General features: G+C 36.8%; 1 protein-coding gene across 3 annotated transcripts in view; it reads left to right on the forward strand.

Annotated features, from left to right (window-relative positions):
- Positions 1 to 20,869, forward strand: part of LOC131162307 (peroxisomal nicotinamide adenine dinucleotide carrier-like) — a 29,786-nt gene extending 8,917 nt beyond the window's left edge. Inside the window, exons 7-11 of one of the 3 annotated variants that reach the window (XM_058118637.1) lie at positions 5,760 to 5,828; positions 5,907 to 6,014; positions 6,984 to 7,052; positions 19,705 to 19,759; positions 20,345 to 20,869. In XM_058118637.1, coding sequence (XP_057974620.1) covers positions 5,760 to 5,828; positions 5,907 to 6,014; positions 6,984 to 7,052; positions 19,705 to 19,759; positions 20,345 to 20,535 — 492 coding nt within the window. In that variant the 3' untranslated portion in view covers positions 20,536 to 20,869. The remainder of the gene's footprint in view (positions 1 to 5,759; positions 5,829 to 5,906; positions 6,015 to 6,983; positions 7,053 to 19,704; positions 19,760 to 20,344) is intronic. The other 2 variants (XM_058118639.1, XM_058118638.1) reach the window with 2 other exon arrangements.
- The last annotated feature ends 6,709 nt before the right edge of the window (positions 20,870 to 27,578 follow it).

Raw genomic sequence — 27,578 nt, forward strand, 5'->3', positions numbered from 1 at the left:
TATTCAATGTTATCTTGGGTTTTTCATTCATTGTTGGTGAGAAAAAGCCTATATTAGCTACTTTTCACTATTTTATTAGCTATAAATGCTACTTAAACTAAGAAATCATAAATATAATGAAACATATTCTATACAAAGCACATATATGCATAGCATAGCAATAGAGTATATTTTAATATCTAGATTAAGTGTAAGAAAAGTATTTAAAAAGATAAAGTTGATAGGACTTACAATTTACAAAATTTATGTTATTTTATTGATAGAAAAAGTTTATTTAATTTTATTTTAGATTCAATGGTGTCTCACGAGACCTCTCCCCTTCTCTCTATGTTCATCAGTGTTTATTGCTTTGATGATTGTAAAGCATGAAGGAAGGATAATGCGGAAGATCAATCTAGATCGAAGGGAAAACCTTTGATTTGAGACTGGATAGAGGGAAAGGAGTGAGTTTCTATTCATGCTCGAGCATAACACCAAGTCAAATTGAGGGATTTGGTTGTCTTCATTGTTGGTGAAATGGTTTAGGGGGGGTGTCGTCAGTTTTTGGAAGATTGGAAAGAGGTTTTCAAATCATCAGGGTTGGTAGTGTAAGATATTTACTGTCTATTCATTTAATGAAGATTTGGAAATTTTTGGAGACAAGGTTGGGATGGAAGGGAATTTTTTTTTTTTAATTTTTAAAATTTAAAAATTTTAAATTTTATTTATTTATTTTTATTTTATTTTTTTCTGATGGGGCTAAAAGAGAGGGGTGACGAGAGTTTATTCAGGAATTTGGAGTGGTGACTAAGGAATTTCAAGCAATGGCAAATGATTCTGGTGAAGGCAAGGTCGATGAGGGGGTTCAGAGGAATAGTTGTTCACGGAGCGAGGTCTTGACGGTAGGAAGGATTCAATTTTATGATCGTTGTGGGAATCGATGCAGATTGTGACATACATCATCTGCATGGCAGCAATCAGTGCAGAGGTAGCTAGGGTTTCTGAAAATGGCGGTGTGAAGAAAATGGATAGGAAGGGGCTGGGCCTTGGCTTGGTGAATTAAGTGGAAATGGTTTGGGCTTTGGGCTGGGCATTATAAATATTGCTCTGCATTTGGGTCACATCTTAATATTCAAAAAGGCACTGGTGTAGATAATGGGCTTTCTTCAGCTAGACCAGAGCACAAAGGCCTGAAGTTCTTGCAGCCTATTACATCTCAAAACAGCCAGGCCCATTCACTGGATCAGTTTGTTCTAATGGCTGGAAGACAGACTCAATACAGTGGCTCTTCAAGCTTCCCAAACAAAGGGTATCTCAATCTTCCTAGAAAGGTTGAATCGCAGTCAGAGAAGGGGGCGGTTTCATCTTCATTGCAAGTTAACGGAACTGTGGGTATGGGCAGGAATGGATTAGGTAGTTCACTGAATCAAGATGACGCTTCTTATTCTAGTGGGTCTTAAAAGTGGGAGGTTGGGAGAGTGGCCTATGATTAGCCTCTGACTAAATTTGATGAGGGTAAGGGTACAAAGGATAAGACAGTTTGTGAGGATGATGCTCAGATTAATCATGATGTTGTGAAGGGTCAAACTATCAAAGTGGAGATTGAGGGAATTAATAATGAGGGAAGGGATGGTACAATTTGTCATCATTGGATGGTGGGGCAGGTGGATGTTAATGACGAGATAAGGGTTTTGAAAGAAATGATTTTAATTGTAAGGAGAAAAATGCAGTAGGGAGGTATGTTGGAGGATGAAACTATGAAAATAATGTTGGTGGTGAGTTTGCATGTGATAAAGGTTTGTTATTGGACTAAATTTGGGTAAATCAGGGTTATTTGTCCGAGTCATTAGATTTACTTGGGGATTTATCATATGTGCCTCCATCTCCAGTGGAGGAGTTGGAGAGAGTTCCTCTTTTTGAGGATGTTGGTCTGGGAAAAGAGCCGCTGGACTGGATATTGCCTATCGCGGGGGAGAAAGTGATGCAGAGGCAGCATCAAGGTTCTGCAGCCATGGGAGGGATTAGAAGAAATAGAAGAGGAAGGGAGGGAAAGGGAGGAGAGAGGAGATACCCGGGGGGGTGGGGGAACTCATGTTTAATCAATTCAATTTCATCAACTACTGCCTACGTCATGGCTTCACACACTATCTATAGGAAAGCCTCTAAACACATGAAATTACACACATACCCCCAAGACTACATTGCACTACAAGCATACCCCTAGAATACACAATTACTACAAACAAGACCAACATAAATAATCCTAATACAAGCAAACTACACACACATTAAACAACAAACTAGCTAAGCACATTTGGGTTTCGGATCCAATAAACCATTCACCCTATTCTTTGACATGGGCCTCCTAATTGGGTCGAAATGATCCATCCAAATAGCCGCTTCTTGTCCTGCATCAATTCCCTCCTTTCGAAAAGAACTCGACTCCATCAAGTTCAGGAAAGTACCAAAGAGTCATCTCGTTTCATGAGAAAGGAACCAGCAGTACGCTTCAACTTGGTGAGTGGAAGAATTCGTGATGGCATCAGCTTATACTTCTTGTTGTCAGTGAGGAGGGAATAAGAATTCTCATATCCATCATGCTTCACCTTTCTATCAAATAACCATGGTTGGCCCAAAAGGATATGACAAATTTTGAGAGGAAGGATATTACAGTGCACTGTCTCCATAATGGAACCAATCTTGAAGGTAAGTAGGCAGCGATCATGGAACTTCAAGTTGGTATTATTCACCCAAGCAATTTTGTATGGTTCGGGATGAGGCTCAACTTCCCAATTTAACTTCTTCACAGCTTCATCAGCAACTACATTTGTGCAACTACCAGGATCAATAACCAAAGTACAAAGCTGTTTTTGGCATATCACTTGAGTTTAAAAGATGTTGGTCCGCTTCCAATCCTTTGTCTCTTTAACCTTGTGAGAAGAGAGCATATGTCGAAGTACTACACAAGTTTTCAAATTGCCATAATCTTTTAAGTCACTTGGAATTTTTGTTTCAGCTTCAACTACTTGAGTATCATCATCATATTCTTCTTCTTTTTCTGCAACAGCCATGAATTGGTTAGGACATTGTGCAGTTTGATGTCCACTACCTTGACATTTAAAGCATTTGAGTGATGGTTGGCTCTTAGAAGTTGTTTCAGCGTGCTCAAGAGTCTTCCGAGAGGTATTGGTCTAAACACCTTTACCCAATTGCTCAACTGTCTTCTCCCGTACAGTTCCACTAGTACTCTTTGCAAACCAAAGGGCTGATGTAGCTCTTGGAGGATTGCGTTGCATGTCCTCCTCGATCTGAGTGGCAACCTGTGCAGCATCCCAAACTGTAATGAGATGACATGCAGCAAGTTTGGAGGCAATAGCTGGCTTCAACCTTTTTTGTACAAAGCTATCATAATGTCCTCTTTCCATTCTATATCGGCACGAGTAGCCAAATGATAGAATCTAGTAGTGTACTCCATCACTGTCTTTTCTTCTTGCTTCGAATCAAAGAGCTGGAAAGGAACACACTGTTGATAATTGGGAGGCGCAAATTGCTCTTGCATGGCTCGCTTTATCTCATCCCACGTTGTAATCTCACCAAATCCCCTTCTTCTAAAGATCTCCCTTTGTTTAATCCACCAAATTCAAGTAGTTCTCTTCAGTTTTGATTCAGCAAAGTACAACTTTCTAGCCTCATTCATGTCATACCATTGGAATAATACTCCAAAGAATATGCTCAATCATCAAATTCATCAGGAGCATCACCATTAAAATCTGAGGCTTCTAGTTTAATTCCCTTAAATGATTATTTCGACCTTCACACAACTCAAAAGCATGAAGGACAGCAGCTATTTCACCATCTTGTTTGGAAGGAAATTCCATGGGCCTTTTATCTAAGGCTGCAACTTTGGTTGTTAGCCTATTCAAAGCACCAGTAATCATCTCCAAAGCATTTTCCATATTTTGTATCCGGCTGAGTAACAACTCTACCTTTGCTGATGATTCAACACTGGAACCATGATGCAATTATATGAAGCAAATCACAAACTTCGCTTTCAATTATTTAAGATCTTCAAGTCACCTTTAAGCTTGAGTATCATGCAGAAATGAAACAAATTCACTAGCAAAACTCACAAATGCAGCAATAAAACCTGGTTTTTTATGCTGACAGCAGAAATTTCAGGGCTCCATGCCAAAATTGTCGTGCTTGCTTGCAATAGTGACCACAACAAAATTTCTCCTTGCAGGTCAAAATATTGTGGAGATAATCCAAATTATCATGGCTGGAGCAAATTCTCGTGAAACTGGAACTAGGAGATGACGCAGGCAGAGTCCCACCTGCAGGTCACCAACGCATGGGGCGCGTGGGTGTGGGTAGGTGGAGTTGAGTCTCTGGCTATGAAACTTTGGTTGAGGGAAGATCAGGGGATTAGGAGTTCAGTGGTGTTGGATGAGAAGCGGCTATTTGGATGGATCATTTCAACCCAATTTGGAGGCCTATGTCAAAGAATAGGGTGAACGGTTTAAAATGAAATAGAGGCATCATTTGTGCACATGCATATATTGTAAGTTTTATAAAACAAATGGACCAAAAAAAAAGAAAAATGTTTTACTGCTGCTTCCCTCTTCCCTCCATTGCCAATAATGCAAAAAAGATAATATCTCCCTGTTTTCCTCTACTACTTCACTCCACCTGCTCTCTCTCTCTCTCTCTCTCTCCGATGATCAAGAACAAACCAGGAAGAGCCATAGTCCATGAGGATTCAACTATTCATTGGCCTTTGAGGCTTTAACAGAAGCCAATAAGGAACGAAGCAACAGGTTTTGAACCAGGAGGGGAATGGATGTCTTTGGCAAAGCAGCTTGGGAGGTCCAGGCAAGGATGAGGATCTTGTTCTAGGACTTCCTTTATTTTGTTTTGTTTTGTTTTTTTTAGTTTTTGTTTTTGTTTTTGTTTTTTTTCTGGTTTTGTATATAGGGACCAAAGGAAACGAAACTAGCGTTTCCTCTGCAGAAGTGTTCTCAACGTGTCCTGGAGTGTCCAAAACTGTCCGAAAATAAAAAACTTTGAAATTAATTTTTGACACATGACAGACATGTATCAGGCACGTGTCAGGTGCCTGTCAGTGTCTAATATGTGTTGGATACAAACATGTTTGACTTTTACGAGTGTTATTTTTTTTTTAAAATTTTTGGTGAGGATTTCTTGACCTAGATTAGTTTGTATCTCTTTTTTTCTTAATATATTTCTTTTCCTATAGAAAAGAACTCGATTTATTCTGAGGTTAGCTATTAAATTAGCCTAAAATTTTAATAAAAAAATATATCAAATTGGAATAAACCAACTTAAATTGAGTTTCCAAGCTTTGATGTGGTGGTTATAGTGAAAATAAAAAATGCAAAAAACTGGTCTGAGGAAGCCAATTTTAAAGCATTCACAACCAGTTTGCTAGTGTAGTGGCCTGTAACACACTGTCACAATTCATAATGCCCATTCCAGTGCCATAATGGACTGCGATGGCTGGTATAGTTGTGAATCAGGGACCATACTGTAATGGTCTTGAAAACCACCAATGTTGTTACCCGATGGTTGATGCAGCTATGGTGGACCAATTTTTAAAATGCTGTTGGTTACTAAATATTATGACTATTATGCTTAGGATTGTGCCATGTGAATCTCGGCCTTGAAAATAGTGAGGATGCTTCTAATATTTAAAAGTTTACCTTTTTATATTTTTTTATTTTCTCTTCTTATTTTGTTGTATATTTATGCATTATCAATAGGCAAATGAGGTTTATAATGAAGCTGGAATTAATGGATTTTGGAAAGGCATCATTCCAACTCTTATCATGGTTAGTTTTGTTAATAATAGAATTACCTGAATTGCAGTGTTGAGATACTGCTACTATCATGAGCTCACTACATGCCAGGTGTGCAATCCATCAATTCAATTTATGATTTATGAAAGCTCATTGAAGCATCTAAGGGCAAAACGTGCTACAAATAAGCAGGGGTTGAAAAATGTGACAGCACTGGAGGTAAAACATTCCCTTTAGATGATTAAGTTAGACGGGACATTGTATAGTTTGTTGCAAAGCCAATTGTTTCCTTTATTAAGCATTGAATCTTATTTAATGTGCATGTACACCATATATTTTAGGGAGATGAAATGGTTGGAAGTTTCCCAAAATTTATCATTTATTTATTTATTTATCTTTTGTTTTACACCATAATTGGAAGAAAAAAAGGTTGTTGGTGGCATAAAATTTTCGAATCCTATCATGTTTGACCACAGATAGAGTGTTCAAATTGTGAATTCAATTTTTTTTTTTTTCTAAAGTATTGCCTCTCCTCGTCTAGGTTGTAATTTCTCCTTTATCTAATATATCTTCATTTTTTTTTATTTCAAAACATAACATAAAATAAAAATACTTCCAATGTTTGGCAACATAGGCATAAGAAATTCCTTATGATTTCCGTGTAAGAAATCTTCCATCCGCCTGAGGCATGGATATTGGAGCCAAAAATTAGGTATTTCAACGTAATAAAAAATGCTTCATTTGCAATAAGTAAGAACTGAAAAGGAAAAAAGGGGGGAAATTTTCTCAAATCATAAGATTATTCCCTTAATAGTTTTACATTTGTTTTCTCCTCTCAATAAAAATGCTAGCTTCATCAATTGCCCGGGTAATTTCCTTTTATTTACTCCAAAAAAAAAATGTTTTTTAGGGTTCTTTATAATTTGTTTTGTGCTTGTTTTTTTCAGTTCATTCTTCAGTTTTTTTTTTCTTGGAAGATTTTGTCCTTCATTGATTGTATTCCTTTTGTCATTTAATATATCTTCTTCTTCTTCTTCTAAAAATATTTACACCAAAAATGGTTATTTGACTCATCTATTTATATTTTGTAACATTTACTTTTAGGAATTATTTTTGCCTTAGCATCTAATTCAACTGCCTTATTATAAATTGGTGCACTATTTTACTCATTCTCTACTCTCTTGACAGGTTTTCTTATTAGGAGCCTTGGCAAAATTGGGAGCCACCATCTCAACCTACCCTTTGTTAGTTGTTAAGGTAGAGTTTGCTGACCAGTTGCATTTGAGAAGTTATTTTTCTTTACATATTTCATAGTTATTATACTTATCTATCTTGGTTACTATTTGTTCTCAAATATTGTGACAAAGTGATGACTAATATTTAATTGAAACAGATTTTTGTCCCTAACTTGATTTCTTGAAGTTACAATTTATTCTTAATTAAGTGCTTTCTTGGTTGATAAGAATTAGTGCAAAAGACATTGACCTCCCTTGAGGTTTGATAAGAAACATTAACCTCCCCCGAGGTTTCAAAAATTCGAGAAACCTCACCCGAGGTTTCAAAAATGTCACTGACCTATCTTAAGGTTTGGCTAAAAGACACAAACCTCCCTTCAAAGAATTTGTAGTTTGGCGAAATATAAGGGGAGGTTTGTGTCTTTTTGGCAAACCTCAGGGGAGGTCAATGGAATTTTTGAAACCTCACATTTGCCAAACCTCAAGGAAGGTGAGTGCCTTTTGCCCTAAGAATTATAACACAATCAACAAATCTTTGAGGTCGCCAGTTTTATTTAAGTAACATTCTGTAAAATCTGTGTATTAGAAATTTAGAGGCAAGTGTTATGTCCCTCTTCATTTCACTGTATTGTGCTTGATGGCTTGATGGGTACCTTGGTCCTGAAGGATTTTTTGCATTTATGGGAGTAAATCTTGTTACCTAGCGTGGCAAGGAACAAACTTCTACAGCAAGATCCAGTGCTGAAACAGAGTACCAAGCTATGGCTCGTACTGTGAGTGAGCTTATATGGCTCAAGTCTCTTATGTGTAAGATGGGATTTTGGTAATGAAGCCAATAGATAAGTTTTGTGATAATCAAGTTGCCATTTATATCGCTAGTGATCAAGTATTTCTTGAGAGGACAAAGCTCTTTGAAATTGACCCTCATTTTGTGAGGGATGTTGTGTTGAATAAGGTTGTGAGGACTCCCTTTCTGAAATCTATGGATCAATTTGGCGATATTTTCATAAAGCGTTTTATTTAAGCCTGCCTTGTCTGATGGTTTTTACACAAGCTGGGTTTGGCTGATATTTATAAACCTCCAGCTTTAGAGGCAGTGTGGAATAGAATATTTTTTTCTAGCTGTTAGGTTGTGTGAGTGGGAGTATTTTTGTCCTTAAGTCTTTTTTATTTTTATCAACATATAAGATGGCAAAGATAGAGCTGCAAGTAAGGCTCAAGGAACTATCACCTCTTTTTTCTTTTGCTTTTTTCATTCTTTTCTTCTCTTTTTACCTTTTCTCTTTTGATTTTCTCTTTCTCTAACTTTACAACATATCAAACTAATGGAGAAGTCATACTCCCTTTTCATGACTAAGGCACTATCCCACTTAAAAAATAAAACTTAAACTACTATTTACGTGATGATTACCCATCGTATGCGTAGAAGACAAGCAGCCACAGGCAAGCATAGTTGACCTAAAACGCTTGGCTCATGACACATCGGCGTATTCCTCATCATTAGAAATCTTCTTTGATGGAGGTTTTCGTTGATACCTAGTTGAGTGAAGAGGTTGTACACATCAAAGGCTATTTGGATTCCCGATGATGATCTTTGTGAGCTTGATCCTTCTCTTAGTGGTACTTGTCTTAAATCTCAAGAGTCTAGTACTTTTCTGCTAAGAGAGTACAATAGGGTGCTTTTGCCACGTCATCAATTTAATTGCTTTGGCTTATTGGCTTTTGAATCGTTGTAGGCCGCGTGGCTGTTAAAATCGCGATCTTCCTACAATCATACTTTACTAAAACGATCCTAGTCCTACCTAAAATAGCAAATTGGTAGGGTCATAGTAGGATCATTGTAGGATCAATAGATCGGTGGGATCATAGTAGGATTTTGATAATATCGTATGATTCTCCATTCTTTCATAATTTTAAAATCTTCTCTAAAATACTTTTCATAGAGTTGGCTTTTGCTCTATATAACTTATACATGAAATGGATAATTTTGAAAGTGATTTGGTTTATTTTATCTTAACAAAATTATGACTCAAAATTTACTTCTTGGTTCATTAGTGATTATTAAGTGGTACAAACGTTGTGTACTGGTGGCTTGGATTAAGTCATTGATGATAGTCTTAGTGATACCAATGAGACAAATGGTTGCTTGGATGCTGACATTTGAGGTAGAGGCACTAGCTTGATAGTTCAACTTTTGTTTGTTAAAAATTTTTTGAAAAACAAAAATGGATATTCATGTTGTATGGTTGTTTGTTGACTACTTCTTGTAAAAAATTGTGTTGTTATTTCATAAGTACTTATTTCATCATCCAGCCAATTTGATTAAGTTAGGTATGCAACAATTTGAACACTTCATCTTTTCTTCTTTTAGTAATATGAGGGCTCCACCATTGATACTTGTAATTTTTTGAGTCTTCAACATTTACTAGCCAAATTTGTAGATTTATATCATAGAAGTTTATGAAAAAACTTCATACAAATGCATTTTTCACATTAATTTATGTGCTATTAGAATATTACGATCCTTGATTCAAAATGCATGACTCGATCCTGCAAACCATCCTATATAGGATCTGGATTTTAATAACCCTGGTAGATCGTAGGCTGGACCAAAGAGGCTTCCAAGTTCCAACCAAAATGGGTTGCTTGAAAACTTGTTATTGTTGCTAGCTCTTACAGTAATGGTGATTAATTTATGATGTCTTTACACCTGATTATCAAAGCGGATAGGAAATTGATCACTTTCAATTGGGTGGGAGATAGACTAACATGCATAATGGGAAATTTTGCAAGGGTTTTGCCCTCCAACTTTTGTCTCGAGCAAATGCGATTGTTCTGGACATGGAAGTCAAAATATCGATGGGGTTAAAAATTACAGTATTGATGAGGGCTTGATATTATTCAGTTTTGTTCTCTATGCTTGGGTTGTTTCCTGTTGAATTATAGAGTAAAATTGAAGTCCTAATCCCAATGATAGGTCTCTCCCTTTATTTATAATATATATCAAGTACATACCAATAACCAAAATATCCTTATTAACTCACACTTACTAACATAATATTAAAACATAAAAATAATGCTAAATGACCAAAATAGCGCTATTAATACTCCCCTCAAGCTGGAGCATAGATGTCATATGCTCTCCTAGCTTGTTACAAACAAATTTAACATGAGAACCCACCAAGGCTTTAGTAAATAAATCAGCTAGCTGCAAATTAGACTTCACATAAGTGGTTGTTATGAGCATTCGCACAAGTTTCTCCCGAACAAAGTGGCAATCAACTTCAATGTGTTTTGTCTGCTCATGGAAGACTGGGTTGGAGGCAATATAAATAATAGCCTGGTTAACACATATCAACTCCATAGGTCGAAATCTAATTTTCCAATATGTTCTTCAACCAAGCAAGATCAAATGTAGTGTGAGCCACGACCCTATACACTAATTCAACACTTGACCTAGCCACCACTGTTTGTTTCTTACTCTTCTAAAAAACCATATTACCCCCAACAAAGATACAATATCCAATTATAGATCTTCTAGTGGAAGGTGACCCAGCCTAATCTACATCCGTATGTCCTTGAATATAAATATGACCCCTTTCTTGATATAGGAAACCTCTTTCAGGTGCACCTTTGAGATATCTTAAGATTTGAATTATTGTATCCAATGACTTATTCTTGGAGAATCAAGAAACTAGTATCCAATGACTTATTCTTGGAGAATCAAGAAACTGATTCACAACACTTGTTGTGAAAGATATATCTAGTTGAGTGACTATAAGATAATTCAACTTTCCAACTCTCTGGAATCATCTTGGGTCAGTCAACAAATCACCCATATGTGGCACTAACTATTAGGATCCATAGTTGTATTAATAGGCTTGGATCCCAATAGTCCAATCTCATCTAGAAGATTAAGAACATAGTTCCTCTGTGACAAGACGGTTCCCATACGACATCTCGATACTTCTATACTCAAGAAGTACTTTAATGGTCCCAAATCTTTAGTTTGAAAGTTAGCCTATAGGAAATGCTTTAGGCCCTAGATACCTTGATTATCATCATCGTAATAACAATATCATCTACATACAAAATAAGGAGATCCTACTGAATGGAGTATGCCGATAAAAGACAAAGTGATCTACTGCACAATGCACAATGTTGGAGTCCAAACTCAAGTACTATAACACTTGAGTGACCAAACCGTGCTATGTAAGACTATTTAAAACCATATAATGATTTTTGAGCCGACACATTTTGCTTGACTCCCTTGAGCAACAAAGGCAGAATTTCTCAGAAAAGAGAAAGGCCAATCCCAATCTAGGTTTCAGAAAGAAGCCAGAAATCAACAGGAAACGCATCATCTAGAAAGATGAGCAATCTAGAGACAAGAGTCATATTCAGCGTTTTATATGTAGCCAGTTTGGGCATTACAACACTCGATGCACTCAGAACCCAAAAACTATACAATAGAAGAATGTGATTCAGAATCTAGAAAAGAGGAAAGAATCAATTCTCTTGACGAAATTCTGGGAAGGACTCCAGAAATTTCGAAAGAAAAAAGAAATCTGTTAGAAGGATTATTAGTAAATCCAGAAAGCACTCTTTTTTTCAAAAAGTATGAAAAGGGTAATTGAAATATTTGAAGAATTTGAAAATATTTCAAAAAATTACAAAGAAATTAACAGGGAAAATATGGCAGTTATCATTCACCAGCAAATTATCCTAAAGGTAGAGATGAGCATCCAACTTTAAAAGAATATGTTCACTACCAAAGCGATAATTGGAATTTCAGAGAATTCGGAATTAAATCAATATTGGATAAGAAGTGGATTGTGTATTCCAAAATTACACTTTCCCAGTAACATAAACCCTGAGAACTTATTAGCAGTTCAGAAAGCCCTCAGAATGGGAGATTTCCAGTTTTTTGGTTTCATATAAATAGGACAAGCCTTTAATTTCCTACTAGCATTGGTAAAACATGTATTAAATTTCACCAACCCAGGAAGGCTATGGTGGATAGGATACATTGAACCAATCGAATTAAAGACAAGGAAAGTACTGTTTTGGAACCTTTTTCCAGAAGACTGGAATGACGGATCGGTTTCAGATTTTAATGAAGAAGCACCCAATTGGGATGATTTCCTAAAGCATAAAAAATTCTATGTGTTAGTTTAGAATCTATGGGGAATTTATCTTCTTGAAGCAAGAGTTGCTTTAGATTGTGTGCTTTTTGCAGATTATGAAACCTTAATTGCAATTGAGGGAAAATATCTCCAATTCTATGAAAGAAGCGAGCTTATCCGATTATGCTATTGAAGCAAGGAAAGTGGTAAGCCAGATCAGAAATTGGGAATGCCACCTCCCATCAACTCAGGCAATGAAAAATGATCTCCAGCGGAACTTGCTAAAAAAAGATAAAGATGAAGAAGTCATCGAAGCCCTTAAAAGATCTCTAAAGAAGGACAAAATTTTTTCAGATGCTAGTCCAAAAAAGTCATCATATCCTAGGCCAAATTGACAGGACTAGTCAGTAGGGTCATATCAGGCACTTATCCAAAATTGTGTCATATCTAGGCCTCATCGAAAGGGTGATTCGAAGGGTCATATCAGCTTTACTTTTACTTGAAGATTCTGTTTGTTTTGTCTTTTGTAAAAGGTGAGTCAGGAAAGCATGTGCTGTCCCCTCCTTTATTAAAGTAGCTTTATTAAAGTAAGAATCTTTACCTTTTATTTTGCTTTATGTCGACATCGATCTAGCATCTACTTTTGAAAAAGCAAGATATGTTTGTCCATTAGTAGTTTGCTTGCCTATTTAAGGGAACTCTGACCCTATTGTTTGGAGAGGAAAAATTAATAGAAGTTTCAATTTGTTCAAAGACATCTCTCTCTCTCAAACATTTTCCTTTCCAAGTAAAACATTGTTGTGTGGGTTGAAGTCCTATCCTGACTGAAAAAGCCTGACGGAGAGGCGTAGAGGCACCACATAGGCACCAACATAGCAGTGGGATCGGAAGATTACCTTCTACAGCTTCGTGAAGGTCCAAAGAAGAGAAGAACAGGTATTTGATCTTTTATTAATTTAGTTCTTCCTCCCCCTTTCATAACGATCTAATTAGTCGAGTCCTTTTAATTTAGTAAAAATTAAGAGCCTAGACCTTCTCCTAGAGATACCATTTAGGAAAGCATTCTTCACATCTAACTAATGTAAAGGCTGGTGACAACTAGTGGCTAAGGAGATCAATAGACATACTGAGGTAAGTTTTGAAACTAGAGAGAATGTGTTTGAATAATTCAAACCACATGCCTAAGTATATCCTTTAGCAAAAAGGTGGAGCTTTAGACAAGCCATATAACCATTTGGATTGACTTTGATGTTGTACACCGAGCAATGACCGACGACAAACTTATCAAGAGGAAGCCGTACCAAATCCCAAGTATCATTTTTATGTAGCACACACATCTTTTCAACCATTGCAGTCCTCCACCTAGAATGGGATAGGGCTTCAAAATGGATTTTGAAAGAGCAACTAGCGACAGAGTACTAACAAAATAGTAATACAAGGGCGATAAGAAATCATAGCAAACAAAATTGGAGATTGAATGTTGGGCACAAGTGAGTTTATCTTTCTAAACAACTATAGGTATACGTTGGGAGAGTCCCTTGAGTTGACTTGTGTATGCATGCAAATTAGGTTGATCCAAGTAATGAGAAAGACTCAAACTGGATGAAGATGTAGGACTATTCATAGTTAATAGGTTAGGATTTGGAAGGTTAGGCAAAGGAAGAGACTCATCAAGGTCAACAAAACTCAAGGATTCAAAATAATAAAGTGTAGACTCAAAAAAGGTGACATCAGCATAATCAAAGAATTGATGTGAGGTAGGGATATAACATTGATATCTCTTCTGAGTGTATGAATAGTGTAGAAAAATACATTTGCTACCCCGAGGGTCCAACTTGTTTGTTCCTAGACTTAACAGATGGAGAAAGGACGCAGCCGAATATACAAGGATGAAGTGGGAACAAAGGAGCATTAGGGAAGATAACTGATTATGGGGTTTTACCGCCAAAAATGGAGGATGTCATTTTATTGATAAGAGAGCAAGCAGTAGGCACACTGTCAATCCAAAAAACTTTAGGGACATTCATATGATATTTAAGGGTACGAGTGACTTTGAGAATATGTCTATTTTTCTGCTCTACAGCTCCATTTTATTGTGGAGTGTGGGCACAAGATGATTAATGGATAATACCACAATTAGTTAGATAGGTAGTGAATTTGGTACTGAAGCTCTCCTTAGCATTATCATTATGAAGTATCCTAATTAGCATATCAAACTGAGTCCTTATTTGAGAATAGAAAGCACAATAGATAATGTACAACTTAGAACAATATTTCATTAAATACAATCACGTCATCTTGGAGTAGTCATCAACAATTTTAACGAAGTAACGAAACCCCAACTTTGATGTGACACAAGTAGGACCCTAGACATTGGAATAGACTAACATGAAAGGACTAACCGCCCGTTTATTGACTTGGGAAGCAAAGGGAATACGATTATGTTTTCCTAACTAACAAGACTCACACTCAAGATTCAACACTGAACCCAAGGTTGGAACTAGTTGTTTCAAGTTGTCCAAGGATGGATGACCAAGGCGACAATGGATTTGAAGTGGTGTAGCAGCTGCCGTGTAGGCAATAGGAGGAGATAGCGATAACATTTTATCTAAAAGCTTAAGCTATTAGGTTGTGGGCTAACAATGTATATCAGACCTCAACGCCCCCCACATGTGCAGCTTGACAGCATGTGGAGAGATAAAAAAATGATAAACAACACCCATTCTAGGGAATAAGATCATTCTTAACAAACAAATAATAAACATGGGCAACAAGACTAGAACCTTGGACTCAAAGGACCTTTTGGCAACCTGGCTCTAATAAGCTTTTAGGTAAAGTGGTATTCTAGCATGGTATCTGAGCAAGATCTGACCTAAACCCTAATTGCATAATTGCCGCTAAACCAAACCCTAAATATCATAATCCCACACAAACGCATTGTTGTAGGACCATCAGAACTCCAAAGCCTAGAAGCAGGTTCAGGAGTTGCAAAAAACGTTACAATTGTGGGAAAAAATCCTAGATGCTGCTGTCCTCTTCAAAAACTCTAAGAAATACTTCATATTTTGCAAAACCAACCACATAGCAAGCAATAGAACCTGTTGATCTGTCAGTCTGCAAAATTTCACAGCTAGAGGAGCCTTCACGCACCTCCACACACTGGCCAAAATCCGGCATTGCCAACCCCACGCTCTACCGTGTTTTTGAGCAGCTATTTTGCTCCGATTTCCTCCCAAATGTCTTGAATCCTTCCCTACACTTTAATACCAAGTTATTTGTCATTTGTTTTTGGTCCAAAGATATCACCTTTTTTAGTTGCTCAGGTGCCACATTTTGGGAATGATTGTTTACCATTGCCTGAAGCTGTTGGTCAATGTTTATTGAGTTCATTACGGCCTAAAACAATGGTATTGCTGTGTTCATAATTTGTTTTTATCTAGTTCATCGTGTGCTTGTGGTCTGCGCTGGTTGTCAAACGTAGTGTGTTGGAATGGAGTCCATGAATTCTAGGAGGATGTTGTTTGCCGCATATTTATGATTTGCTACTGTATTGATGCTACGTGTGTTTTGGGATGGAGGTCTCAAATCCTAGAAGTATGTTTCCCCCATCGGTCACTTGTTTGAGTGAACAACATAAACTAAGAGTCTCAAAGGAGGAGTATTCAAGGTTTTTGCAGTATTAGGCATCCCAAAAAGCATCTCATCACATAGCATTGTTTGCTCAGAAAAGTCTTCCTACAATTTGTATGTCATCTGGTATCTCTCCCATAGAACATAAGACAAGTGTATCCAAATTCTTTTCTACCTTTTAATATTTTTAAAATACACCTCATTAAACCCTTGTTGATGGGTGCACTATTATTGTTAAAGGGATATGTTCAATAAATCCTACTCCTGCCATCCTTCGTTCTTTTATTTTATATATACCTAATCTCCTTTCAATCTCATGTTTATTAGTAAGCTTACAAACTAATTGTTCTGTGGCCTTCTTTCCTGATTCTGTGGTTATTTAGGATTTGAAGGCGAGCAAGACAATTGGCATATGACGAGGAGGCTCGTGGACTTTACTACTTTGAGTAGCTTTGTTACCATGTTGAATTATTGAGTGAATGGAAGGCCTAATCACAATGATAGGTCTCTCCCTCTATTTATAATATATGTCAAGTACATCCCAATGACCAAAATACCCCTAGCAACTCACACTTACGAACATAACACATACTAATAATGCTAAATGACCAAAATGGCCATTAACATTTCCTTTCAATTGAGAAGGTCTAAACAAAAGGGACAAGATCATCAATTGAAATACTGAATGTGCTGGAGGTTGGGGGATGATGGAACTTTTAGAAACTTAAGCAGAGGTAGATGTAGGAATTTCAATGGACGAGGGATGGATAGGGTGAGTGTACAAGGGAAGCAAGAGGGAAACTGGTGGTAGTGAGGGATAAGGCTGCGAGGAGGTCTGTGTTTTTTCAGCTATCTCGAGCCGAAACTTGCTAATACTGTGGAAATAGGGAATAATCATGCCTAGAGCCATTCCTGAAGCCTTGTTGTAGTTATTAAGTTATAAATCAATTTGGCTAGAATGATCAGGGAATGGTCCAGGCATATTGTTTGGAAATGAAGTGCATGATATAAGATGTTCTGATTATGTGATAAAATTAGGTTAATCCTAACTTATCAAAATTTAGAACACTAGGGTAGCAAATTGGATTGGTGCCTCGTAGTAGGGCATGAGAACATGGGAATGAAGTTGGGTTGCTAAATGGGCATTATAGGAAATGGGTATCACATGCTGTGGAGGGTTGGGCATCTTGAACTTGGGATTAATTTGCATAGCATAAAGGTGTGGGCTAATATGAGTTAGAGACTTCTTTTAGGACAGACCTACTAATATTAAGTGGGCCCATAGGAAAAGAATTGGGCTGAAGCGTGATCGGGTCATGAAATCTAAGCCCAACATGATTGATTAAAACCTTGGTTGGGGTTAAAGACAGTAAGTTTATGAGGTGGGTGGTCCAAGCAATGTTGGAGATAGTTGACAAGGGAGATTGAAGGGGAGGGTCGTGAGATGCTGGGCATTAAAGATTCAACATCAATACATGGATTGAACCAAGAAATCAAGATTCCTTCTTGGAGGCGAGAATGGAAGATAAAACAATGAGGCAGTTCACAGAGAGGATTTGATGATGTTAGGATCTTTGAAAAATCCTACCCAAGTTGACTTGGGTGGGGTTATTGCTCAGGCAAAGGAAGCTGTGGGGGAAGAGGTTGATGAATTAAATATTAAGGGTAAAGTAGTGCTAGTGGAGATCTTGGGATTTAATTCTCTAGCTTCTAAGATATTTGGAGAGGAAGATGACAACTTTAAGAGTATAAGTGAATCAGAGAGGTTTATTGCTAGCATAGTTTATGGAAAAATTCATGGCTTCAATAATCCCCTGAAATTATTATGGATAATGAGGTTTCTTGTTAGGGCTATATGGATTTTGGGGACACTGGCATATTTGATCAGTAGGAGAGGACTTTGGACTTGGGGATGGGGAGGCACTTTGTGAAGGTACAAGTTGGTGTGCCATTTTAAGGAAGTTGCAGGTCTTCCAAATGTTGTATTTGACAAGGGACTTTGGCTATTATCCCATATAATGAAGATTGTTCCTCTATTGAGATTGTTGTTAGTTTGAATAGTATCTATGGAGGGGGTTCTTGAGAAGGTAGGAGATCTTTGTTGTTCACAAGTTGTGGATGTTTTGGAGAGGACCTATAAAGGAGAGCTAGACAATTCCCAAGAAGGTCGAGCATGATTGTGGCAGGTGAAGGTATTCTGATGGCTGAAAGGATTCTCTGAACTAGTGGGAATCCAAAGTGGAGGGTTAGAGAGAGAGAGAGGGAGAGGGAGGGAGGGAGAGAGAGAGAGAGAGAGAGAGAGAGAGAGAGAACTTGATGGTTCCAATGTCAAAAAGATCCCCCATGAAGAATAATTAGGGGTATTTATAGAGGAGAGGCTAAATGTTGCAAGGTGTCATCTTCCGATGATAGACTGATATGTCATGTCTCATTTATGACACATGGTTAAGATAAGAAAGAATAAAAAGAACATGTGTCACGAATGATGTGGGATGCTTGAGCAACTTTGGAAAAGGCTAGGGGGTTGAAACCCCCTTAGTGAATCCTGACTCGAGCCCACCAAGCCAAAGCTCTCTTGAACATGCTAACACTAGGATTGGTAGAGAGACCCCATTATGTGTTTCTATGGCCAATCTTAGTATGTTCCGTCGAGATTGACCTCTTGCAAGAATGCAAATGTAATATAGTTAGTATTTAATTTAATTAACATGTTCATGTGAGTTTGGCATTGATTAAGTTAACAATCTAGGATAAAGTTATTTTACACATTTTCAGTATCTTTGGGAACCCTCATTTGACTTCTGTAAAGACAGCTCAAGGATTTTGAAAGGCATTCTTTCCATTTCATGCGGCCTAATTTACCAAATGCGTCTTGTGCCAGAGTGAGGGAGCTGATGGGGGAGAAGGTACTACTATGTCCTTCAAGGGTGAGAGAGGCAGTTGGAATCCTCAAGTTCTCTTGGAGGGGATGGATATTAAATTGGTTAGTTCTTTAGGAAAGGAGGTTAGGATGTTTTGAGGGGGAAAGATTGTTAAAATATGAGGTTGATGAGTTGGAATGTAAAAAGGTTAGGCAACATTAAGAAGAGGGGCCTCAGTGCTGGAAATTGTGGCTAGATACTCACCTGATATTTTGTTCTTTCAACTTATAAGAAACTAAGATTGAAAGGCTTGTTCAGGGGGTTATTAGGGATATTTAGGCTTGGAAAGGGAAGGATTGGGCTACTCTTTCTTTATATGGGCAGTGGGGGGTGTTTTGATGGTGTGGGGGACTAGGTTGATCTGTAGGGTTGACTGTTTTTTTCTTTTTCCTCTTTATCTGTATTGCTTGAAGTTAGGGGGTGGGGGCAGAGGTGGTATACCTTGGTCTACAGTGATAGTCTTTCAAGACCTACATTTGGTCTCAATTTTGTGAGGAGTTTGCTGTGTATGGGTTTTGTTTTCTACTTTTCCTAGACAGCTGGTTGGGGGGACTTTAATTTTGTTAGGTTTCTGGCTGAGGTAAAAGGGGTGTGAATTTTTTTATTTTTTAGTATGCATAATTTTGATGGATTCATGGAGAATGTATATTACCAATGTTACATTTTGTTTCTTGTTTTAATAAGTTTCATTTCCTCTTCAGGAGGGGGAAAAAAAAAACATGAGCCTACTCATGATATGCCAAAACCAGTCGGTCTACTCCACTAGAGTTTGAAGTTACATTGACCTCTTGTATTGTAAACAGCAAACATACATAAATAATCCCAATTAAGACTTTAGAATCATCAAAACATTAACACAGCATATGACAATTTTGTATTCAACAGAACGCATTACACATAATTTTTGTTATCAAATCAATCCCTTGGGTCAACAAAATGTATCTCTCTCCCCACCAGAATTTTCTTCTTGATTTTGTTATTCTGCATCCTTGTGCAGTCAAGGCTTCAAGCAAAGCAGGAGATAGGTGGTAGCAACTCATTACGATACTCAGGTTTGCTTTTAGATGAGTTTTGGCATAGCATGGATTTAACTTTTCTCAACCATTGTCATCCTATTAAGTTATTATCTTCATCATATTTATCACGGCTGTTATCTTGGCATTTTTTGGAAATTTTGTTGCATTATTATCATTTGTTTGCTTGGTGAAGCCATGAAATGAACTCTAATTGTAGAATAGACAGTGTAGTGTTTGTAAGTCTGATTCTTGATGAAAAGAATAGATAGTTTAGAATTTGCAACTTGCCGCAAACAACAATTACCCAGCCATTGACAAAAAAAAGAAAGAAAAAGAAGGTATTTCTTGGCATCTGATCAACTGAAAGTTACTGTGACCATATCTCAAACCCATGGGTAATGTTGGGCATAGTCCTCCATCAACTAGCACAGGGGGTATGTTGGTAAGCAAATATTCCCCCTTCAACCAGTGTGAGGGTTATCGACAGAGCTTCATATGTTGTTCACTATGCTATTTTAATTATTTTTTTGGTCCTGATTATTCATTCAATTAAGAGGCACAATGCTTGCATTTTACAGCTAGCTACATTGTTCTCTTATGATTTGGTTTCAATAAGTACAGGTACTCTGGATGCAATAATCAAAATGATTCGTCATGAGGGATTGCCTGGCTTTTACAGAGGGATGAGCACAAAGATAATGCAGAGTGTTTTTGCAGCCTCTGTACTTTTCATGGTTAAGGAGGAACTCGTCAAGGCTTATATGGCGCTAGCAGTTAAATCACGGAAGGTTTTGCTGGGTGTAGTGAAATGATTTCTTCAACGGGTGCAAAAGTTCACCTACTAGATTTGAAGACTCTGACGCAGACCCATATTGCTCACGAAAATTATTTTTATAATGATGCGCCAATTCACGCAAATTAACTATCAAAATATTCCTAGCTATTAGACTGGAATGTTGCTGTGAATCTTTGCAAGCACACACAAAACCTTACTTGTATTGGCATATGTGCCTGCTAACCATTCTTCAAATTTGGAGAGATCCTGAATTTGAATTTGTTGTGAGTTTGGATAATGTGATATAAAATTGTACTAAAATTTATTCAAATCTATTTAAATTCAAATTTAAGGTCTTCAATGTTCTCAAACGTAGTGTAAATGTATTTTGTATTCTTGAGTTGAACTTATTAACACTTTTTATTGAGGAAATTTTACATTTGGTTTTGGTTTGAGATTGATAGAAAGTGTATATATATATATATATATATATATATATATATATATATATATATGTGTGTGTGTGTGTGTGTGTGTGTGTGTGTGTGTGTGTGTTTTTAATCTCGTGTTATAAATAAATTAATTATAAAAAATACATTAGCTTACAATATGAGATGCTCCATTAGTCTTTAGGGCACATTAAATATACAGCAAAATAAACAAGTTTTATTATTTAATTAATAAAAGTAACAAAATTTTAATAAATTTAGACTATTAAATTAGATTACCTAAGCTTACCTGTAAAATTTAAATATCATAAAATTCCTCACAACATAGTGACAATTTTGAAAAAATAGAAAAAGAATGTTGAAGGTTAACAATTTAGCGAGGTAGTGCGATGGCTACAAAATGTCTCCATTGAGAGCCTTCGACTCTCCCACTCCTAAAACTATGTGCGCTTCTTATTCCACCGGACTAAAATTTCCAAATCCTAAGCTGGGGATTCTTAGATTTGATTTTATGCAATTTTATACAAAATATAATATAAAATTATTTTATTTTATGTTTAGATTGGTTTTGAATTTGAATTTATATTAAATTTAGATAAGATGAAATATAAAATTATATTAAAATTTGTTTAAATTGATCCAAATCTAAATTCAAGATTCGAAATTTATTTTTTCAAATGCAGTATCAAATTTTATATATATATATATATATATATATATATATATATATATATATATATAACAAATAAAACCAAGATCCTTGTTTTGTGTGGTTATAAAACTAAACAAAATGGCAGTGATAGAACAGACATGGAATTTGCTTTTTTACAAAATTTAATTCAATTCGAAGAAGAAATTCTAATAATATGAGAAAATGCATGGTTTCAACACCTAATATTAATGCCTACTTATGGCAATCATATCTGAATAATTAAAGGTTGCATGCTTGAATTTCACTTGTAAGGACTGAAGTTCTAAAAATAATGGAATCTAGAGTTGCATTAAAAACATCATGGCTAAAAGGATACTTGGTGGCGCTAAAACAGTTATTGAATCCATTAAGAAAACATAAACATTAAGATTGGACTTGCAAGTTCAATGTCAACTCCCCATCTGTTATGAAGAAAGTAATTCAAATAATTCCTATCCCTTTTGTACTTTTACCCCTAGTTTTGAGTGTGTGTATGTGTACGCGCGCACCTCTATACAAAGCTCCCATAGGGTGAGGCTCTGAATACCACCCAGCCAACCCGAAAATACCAATCACTCCTTGACTTGCCTCCCTCGTTAAATATGCATAACCTATGAATATGTGATTAATGAATTAATATTACATATTTTAACCGCTGACACCCATCTTAACATATTTATTGCTATTGGCTATTGCAATTTACTATATTGTACATGGTTTGTATTTTGTTTCATATGGTGAAATTACAATTTATTTTTGGTTATCTAGTTAAGCTAGTGTTGAATAGTGTCGCATGACCTTTCACAAGGTATGAGAAATTCGATCCGTGACAGTTGGCATCGGAGTTTGGTTAGTTGTTTCATGATTTGGTTGTCTTTCTATTGGGGGATTTTGTGAAGCATTCGAAAGAGACCATGTCACACACCAAATACGAAGAGAATTGACGTGCTAGAGGCGTAGGTTGAGACAACCAACAATGTGACTATAGAGATTACCAAACTTGTTGAATATGTTGGTGCATTAGATGGATCACAAAAACATTACCAAAATTTTATTATGAAATTGTCAGAGGACTTATGTGCTACATAAAAGCTTTATAGATCTGGATGGGTAGGCTTACCACCAAGATGAACTTGATGGTTGGTGTTATTGGAGATTCCAAATTTATAATGATAGAGTCGAAGAAAAAATGTGCCAGAACCCAGAGCATATAGGGCTGCCCATGATGCTAAAAGATTGGAAAACTTCTTATTTAACATGAAGCAATACTTTCATATGGTGAGGGCCAGCTCGAATAAGGTGAAAGAGTCCATTGCAAATATATACTGAAGTGAATATGCTAAGTTGTGGTGGCGTACCAAATACAATAAGATTCAGAATGGATATTGTGTAGTTGATAGTTGGACAAACTTGAAAAGAGAACTCAAGGCCCAAGATTTGCTAAAATTTGAGTATACATGTAAGGTGCAACCCTTATGCACACTAGTATAGTGCCAATGGAGTGTGTGTGGTGAAACATCTTTTTCAGGGCAGATCAAAGAAACATATTCAAAGGAAGATAACAGTTGGACTTTCTTGTGACAATAATTTCAAGACTTGCGTACTACACAATCTACTGCAGAATGCTTGATTGACTATGTTGGACAAAGTTCTACCATGTCTAGATAGGGTGACATGTTTGGTGGAAATGTTTGAAATTCTTTCAGGAGAGGAAAATTTCAAGCAGGGCCAAACACAAACAAGGTATCAAATCAACGAAACTGATTGTCACTACGTCACAAGCATTGCTTAATGCCCCTTGCCATCTTCATTGTGGAATGAGGACACAACGACAGGATGAAACGATGATAAAAACCTCAAGGATAGGTAAATGCATGCTGCGCATTAGTAGGCAAACAAAAAAATGGAAAGTTACCCAGCTAAAGGGTTAATGGTTATGGATCTGCGAACTAAATATAAAGCAGGTATCCTACGATGCTGATTGTAAGGATGCTAGAGTCTTACCCATGATCTTGTCTCATAAGGTACACATAACGACTCAAACTAACAAGTTGGAGAAGGGATTCATGAGCAAAAGCAGTGACTCCACAATGTAGCCTACTCTTAAAATTGCCAAGCAAGGGAGTGTGAAAGCCTTGGATCAGTGGTAGATAATTGTGCACTGTTAATAGCCCTGATTGTGTATGGTTTCCATTTGATACTATTAATAAGAGACACTAAAGGCAAGTACCAATGCGTTTACTTAGATCCCTTACCCTTAATGGAGTCAACCTATTGCATGGTGCAGCACTGTGAGTGTGAAAAGGGGCAAAGGAGCTCCTTTTAACTGTAACACTCAAATCACAGGTATTAATAGTAAGTCGAGCTAATGGAAATTGGCAAATCTATTGGTGGATGAAAGGTCTAGGCAAGAGCGGTCCCTACATAGCCATCCCAGATATGTTGGCCTGATGAGTATAAGAAGTTGTAAAACCTACATGACATACCTTTCATGTATAGTAAAATGTGTGGAGTACATAAGATCGAGCGAGATAATAAGGATAAAGCATCCTATTAAAGGGCCAATACTAAGACACCAAGCAAAAGCTAGAGAGTAGTACTCACTTGAGTAGTTTATTGGGAAAGAGGGTTACACCTCCTTCCAACTGTTGCTTTTTAGATCATACTACATATTTCAAAGAGAATATAGATAGACAGCATGTTTGATGTGTGTACTACCACTGCTCAACAAAGTGATTGTACATAACAATTATCCATTTCCACTTAATTCATTGATTTGTTTGCAAATTAAACAATTCATGTCCTCTGCTATTGACCAAACTTATTGTAATCACGCTCATTATTTAGTGAATTCGTATCTGGTGATGAATGAAAACTATTTGCATGACACAATATAGGACATATCAATCTTGTGGATGCCCTTTGATTATGAAAACAGATGTGGCCAACAACTTTTCGAAAATGCTAATGACCTAGTGTTTCATGGCTACCTTACAGGCTTATTCCGTGGTATCCTTTATGACGTATTGCCTGTAGTTCACTTTAAGGGAACATGAAGAGCATTTGAAGAAGTGTTCAAAAACGGTGAGACTACATTTGTGTGGAATAGAAGTTTTGTTTTTTTCCTTAAAGGAGCATCAAATTCCTTGTCATATGATTGAACAATATAATATTTTGGATGGAATGGTCTAGGGTAAAGAACTTAAAGATTGGAAGATCCCCCCGTCAATCAAGGAGTTTTGTTTGTTTTTCGACTGGGCTAATACGATTGCAAGTTCTGCGGGCCTCCTCATAGAGGAATTTCTTTCAATTGTATAAACTGCTAAAGAAAGGAACTAATTGTGAACTAGATAGATAGGAGTTTAAGGGCCTTTTGATATCTGAAGAAGCCAACGATGTGAGATTTAATACAAGCCTCTTTCAACATCATGAAGCCCTTTTGAGTACAAACATCGGCTTATGAATATGCCTTAGTGGAGTCTTTCTAAGTAATGGGTCTAACGTTGCGTACTAAGTTGTAACTTAGTGAAATTGAATTGAAAATGCACAACTAAAAAAAAAATAAATGCTAGTGGTAATTTCTACTATGTGGTGCATTACCTCTTGATTTTTTAAGTTCTATGAAGAATGATTGTGCGACCGTCAAATTAGATCATTTTTTTTCTTCGTAGTATATAATTATAATATATATATATATATATATATATATATATATTCTATATATTACTTTTCTGATACCTCTTCTATGAAACTCCCATGCCGAATTATAATATATTCATTCTACGCAGCGGAAGACCTAACCATACATCCATCATCACTCTATACACTACCAGGTTCAATACATTCATACACGTCATATAACCCACTCCCTCCAGTATCACCTATCCCAAAAAATACAAAACTCATCACAAACTACCCTAAACTTAGGGCCTATTCAAGAAATCTCTCTATCTGTGAGTCTGATCTGCCGCTAGCTGAATCACCTAAAAAATATTAAAGTATGGGATGCCCACACTCTTACGACGAATATGCTATTTCCGGTGTGTAATCAGTTACAATACTATGAAAATCTATTACGTATAATTCATGTATCACTGAATCTGTAAATTATACCAATAATATAAACCATCACCTTTTCCCTTTTTGGATTAACCAATCTGTACTTTAGCTTTCTACTGGAACATACTCTATCATATAAGGTAATTTTCTATCTTTGTAACTCATAAATATACATAATAAGTAACTAAAACTTCCCTATTGGATACTGTGTGTCGTGATTTAACCCCTCATGGTAGGGTTGTCGCCCGTAGGCGGATCTATCCGGGCTGGCCGAACCAGGGATAACCCTATACTCCGTCAGTCTGACACCTCCTCACCCATATCTGATGGAGTCTGTCCACTTATGGGCTCTATGCGATCGGTTTATATACTCCGTTTACTGAATAGGTGGTTGGCACTCTATACTGTATGTAACTACGTACCGTGCTCTGTAAATACTGTAAATAGTCCGATAGGGCGGATACTATAAATACATTTCTATATTAACATCTGTTTTCCATTATTTTGTAATAACTGTATTAACCATGACACTGTGATAAACTGTACCTGTAGAAATTGTATTTCTGAAATGAATTTTCAAACTGGCTATCATGGTATTCTGTAATTACTATAAACATATTACTATCTGTATATTACTGTAAAACTAACTCTGCAAAATACTATAAAACACCCTGGGGGGGGTTTTTTGTACTATATCTATATCTCAAGCCACACATGAATTTAAAACATATTATTCCATAATTGATAAACTGTGATAAAGTTCTGCTGGAATATAAATAGGTAAAAATATACATATACTATACTGAAAATTATACTAAATTGCCTAGCATAGAATATTTATCTTCCTCACTATTCAAAAGCCTATCGTATACCGTCCTACCCCCGTATGCTTCCTACCCGACCCCGGGGAAACAACATTCGGCTAGAACGAATATCAATATTTCTTTGCCTACCTCATTTTCTACACCTACCAAATGCCACATTGAGCTAAAGGCCTTACCTTAATTCTAGGAGGACTTCTACTCGATCCACCGAGTTCATCCTAGCAGAAGTAAGAGGACTCCCCAGGGCGTCGTGGTGGCCTAGGTCGTCAATCAACTACTGACAGGGCCAAAGTGAAAGAAGAGAGGAAGGACCGGTAGAGGAGAGAGAAAGATTGTTTCGGTGATTTCCTACGCTGAAAAAATGAGTTAGCACTATTTTATACTCACCGGCCTTCGTCGACGAGCCACGTCACCGTCGTTCAACGAGTTTTCTGTAGAAAGTTCGCGACGAACCTGCACCCTCGTCCGCGAAATTTTAGACTTCCAAAAAATTCACTCTCGGTTCTTCTTGTCGACGAAACATTGTCTTCGTCGACATAGCCCTCTTGTACCTCGTCGACAAATCACCTTTGTTCATCACGAGGACCTGCTTAAATTCTTTGAGTCTTACATCCCAACGTGCACATTCGTCGACAAAGATTGGCTGGCTTCCTTCTATAACTGCTTCCATACTTCTGATCCTTATTTATGATTTAAATACCCTTATTCTTCGGTCTTTACATTCTTCCCTCTTTATAAAATTTTTTCCTCTAAATTTACTATTCTGTAGTCTTATCATCACTTAAAGGCAAACAGCTACTTATTTTATTCCTACCCTCACTTATGGCGGAGGAAATAATACCTGGTTACTAGGGTATTTCGGAGATACAAGTATAAAGAAATTTCCCCCAACTAATACTACCTATCCTATACTCTATTTACAATTACCTTGTACAAAACAAAATTATCACTACTTTTAATTACCATCACGCTATGACCCACTAAACAAGTGGGGGGTAATTTCTCTCTAATGTTCATCTTCAAGCTCCACAAGTCTTCTTCTACCGCGTGATTCATC

The sequence above is a fragment of the Malania oleifera genome, chromosome 8 (genome assembly GCF_029873635.1).
Source record: "Malania oleifera isolate guangnan ecotype guangnan chromosome 8, ASM2987363v1, whole genome shotgun sequence".
Classification (NCBI taxonomy): domain Eukaryota; kingdom Viridiplantae; phylum Streptophyta; class Magnoliopsida; order Santalales; family Ximeniaceae; genus Malania; species Malania oleifera.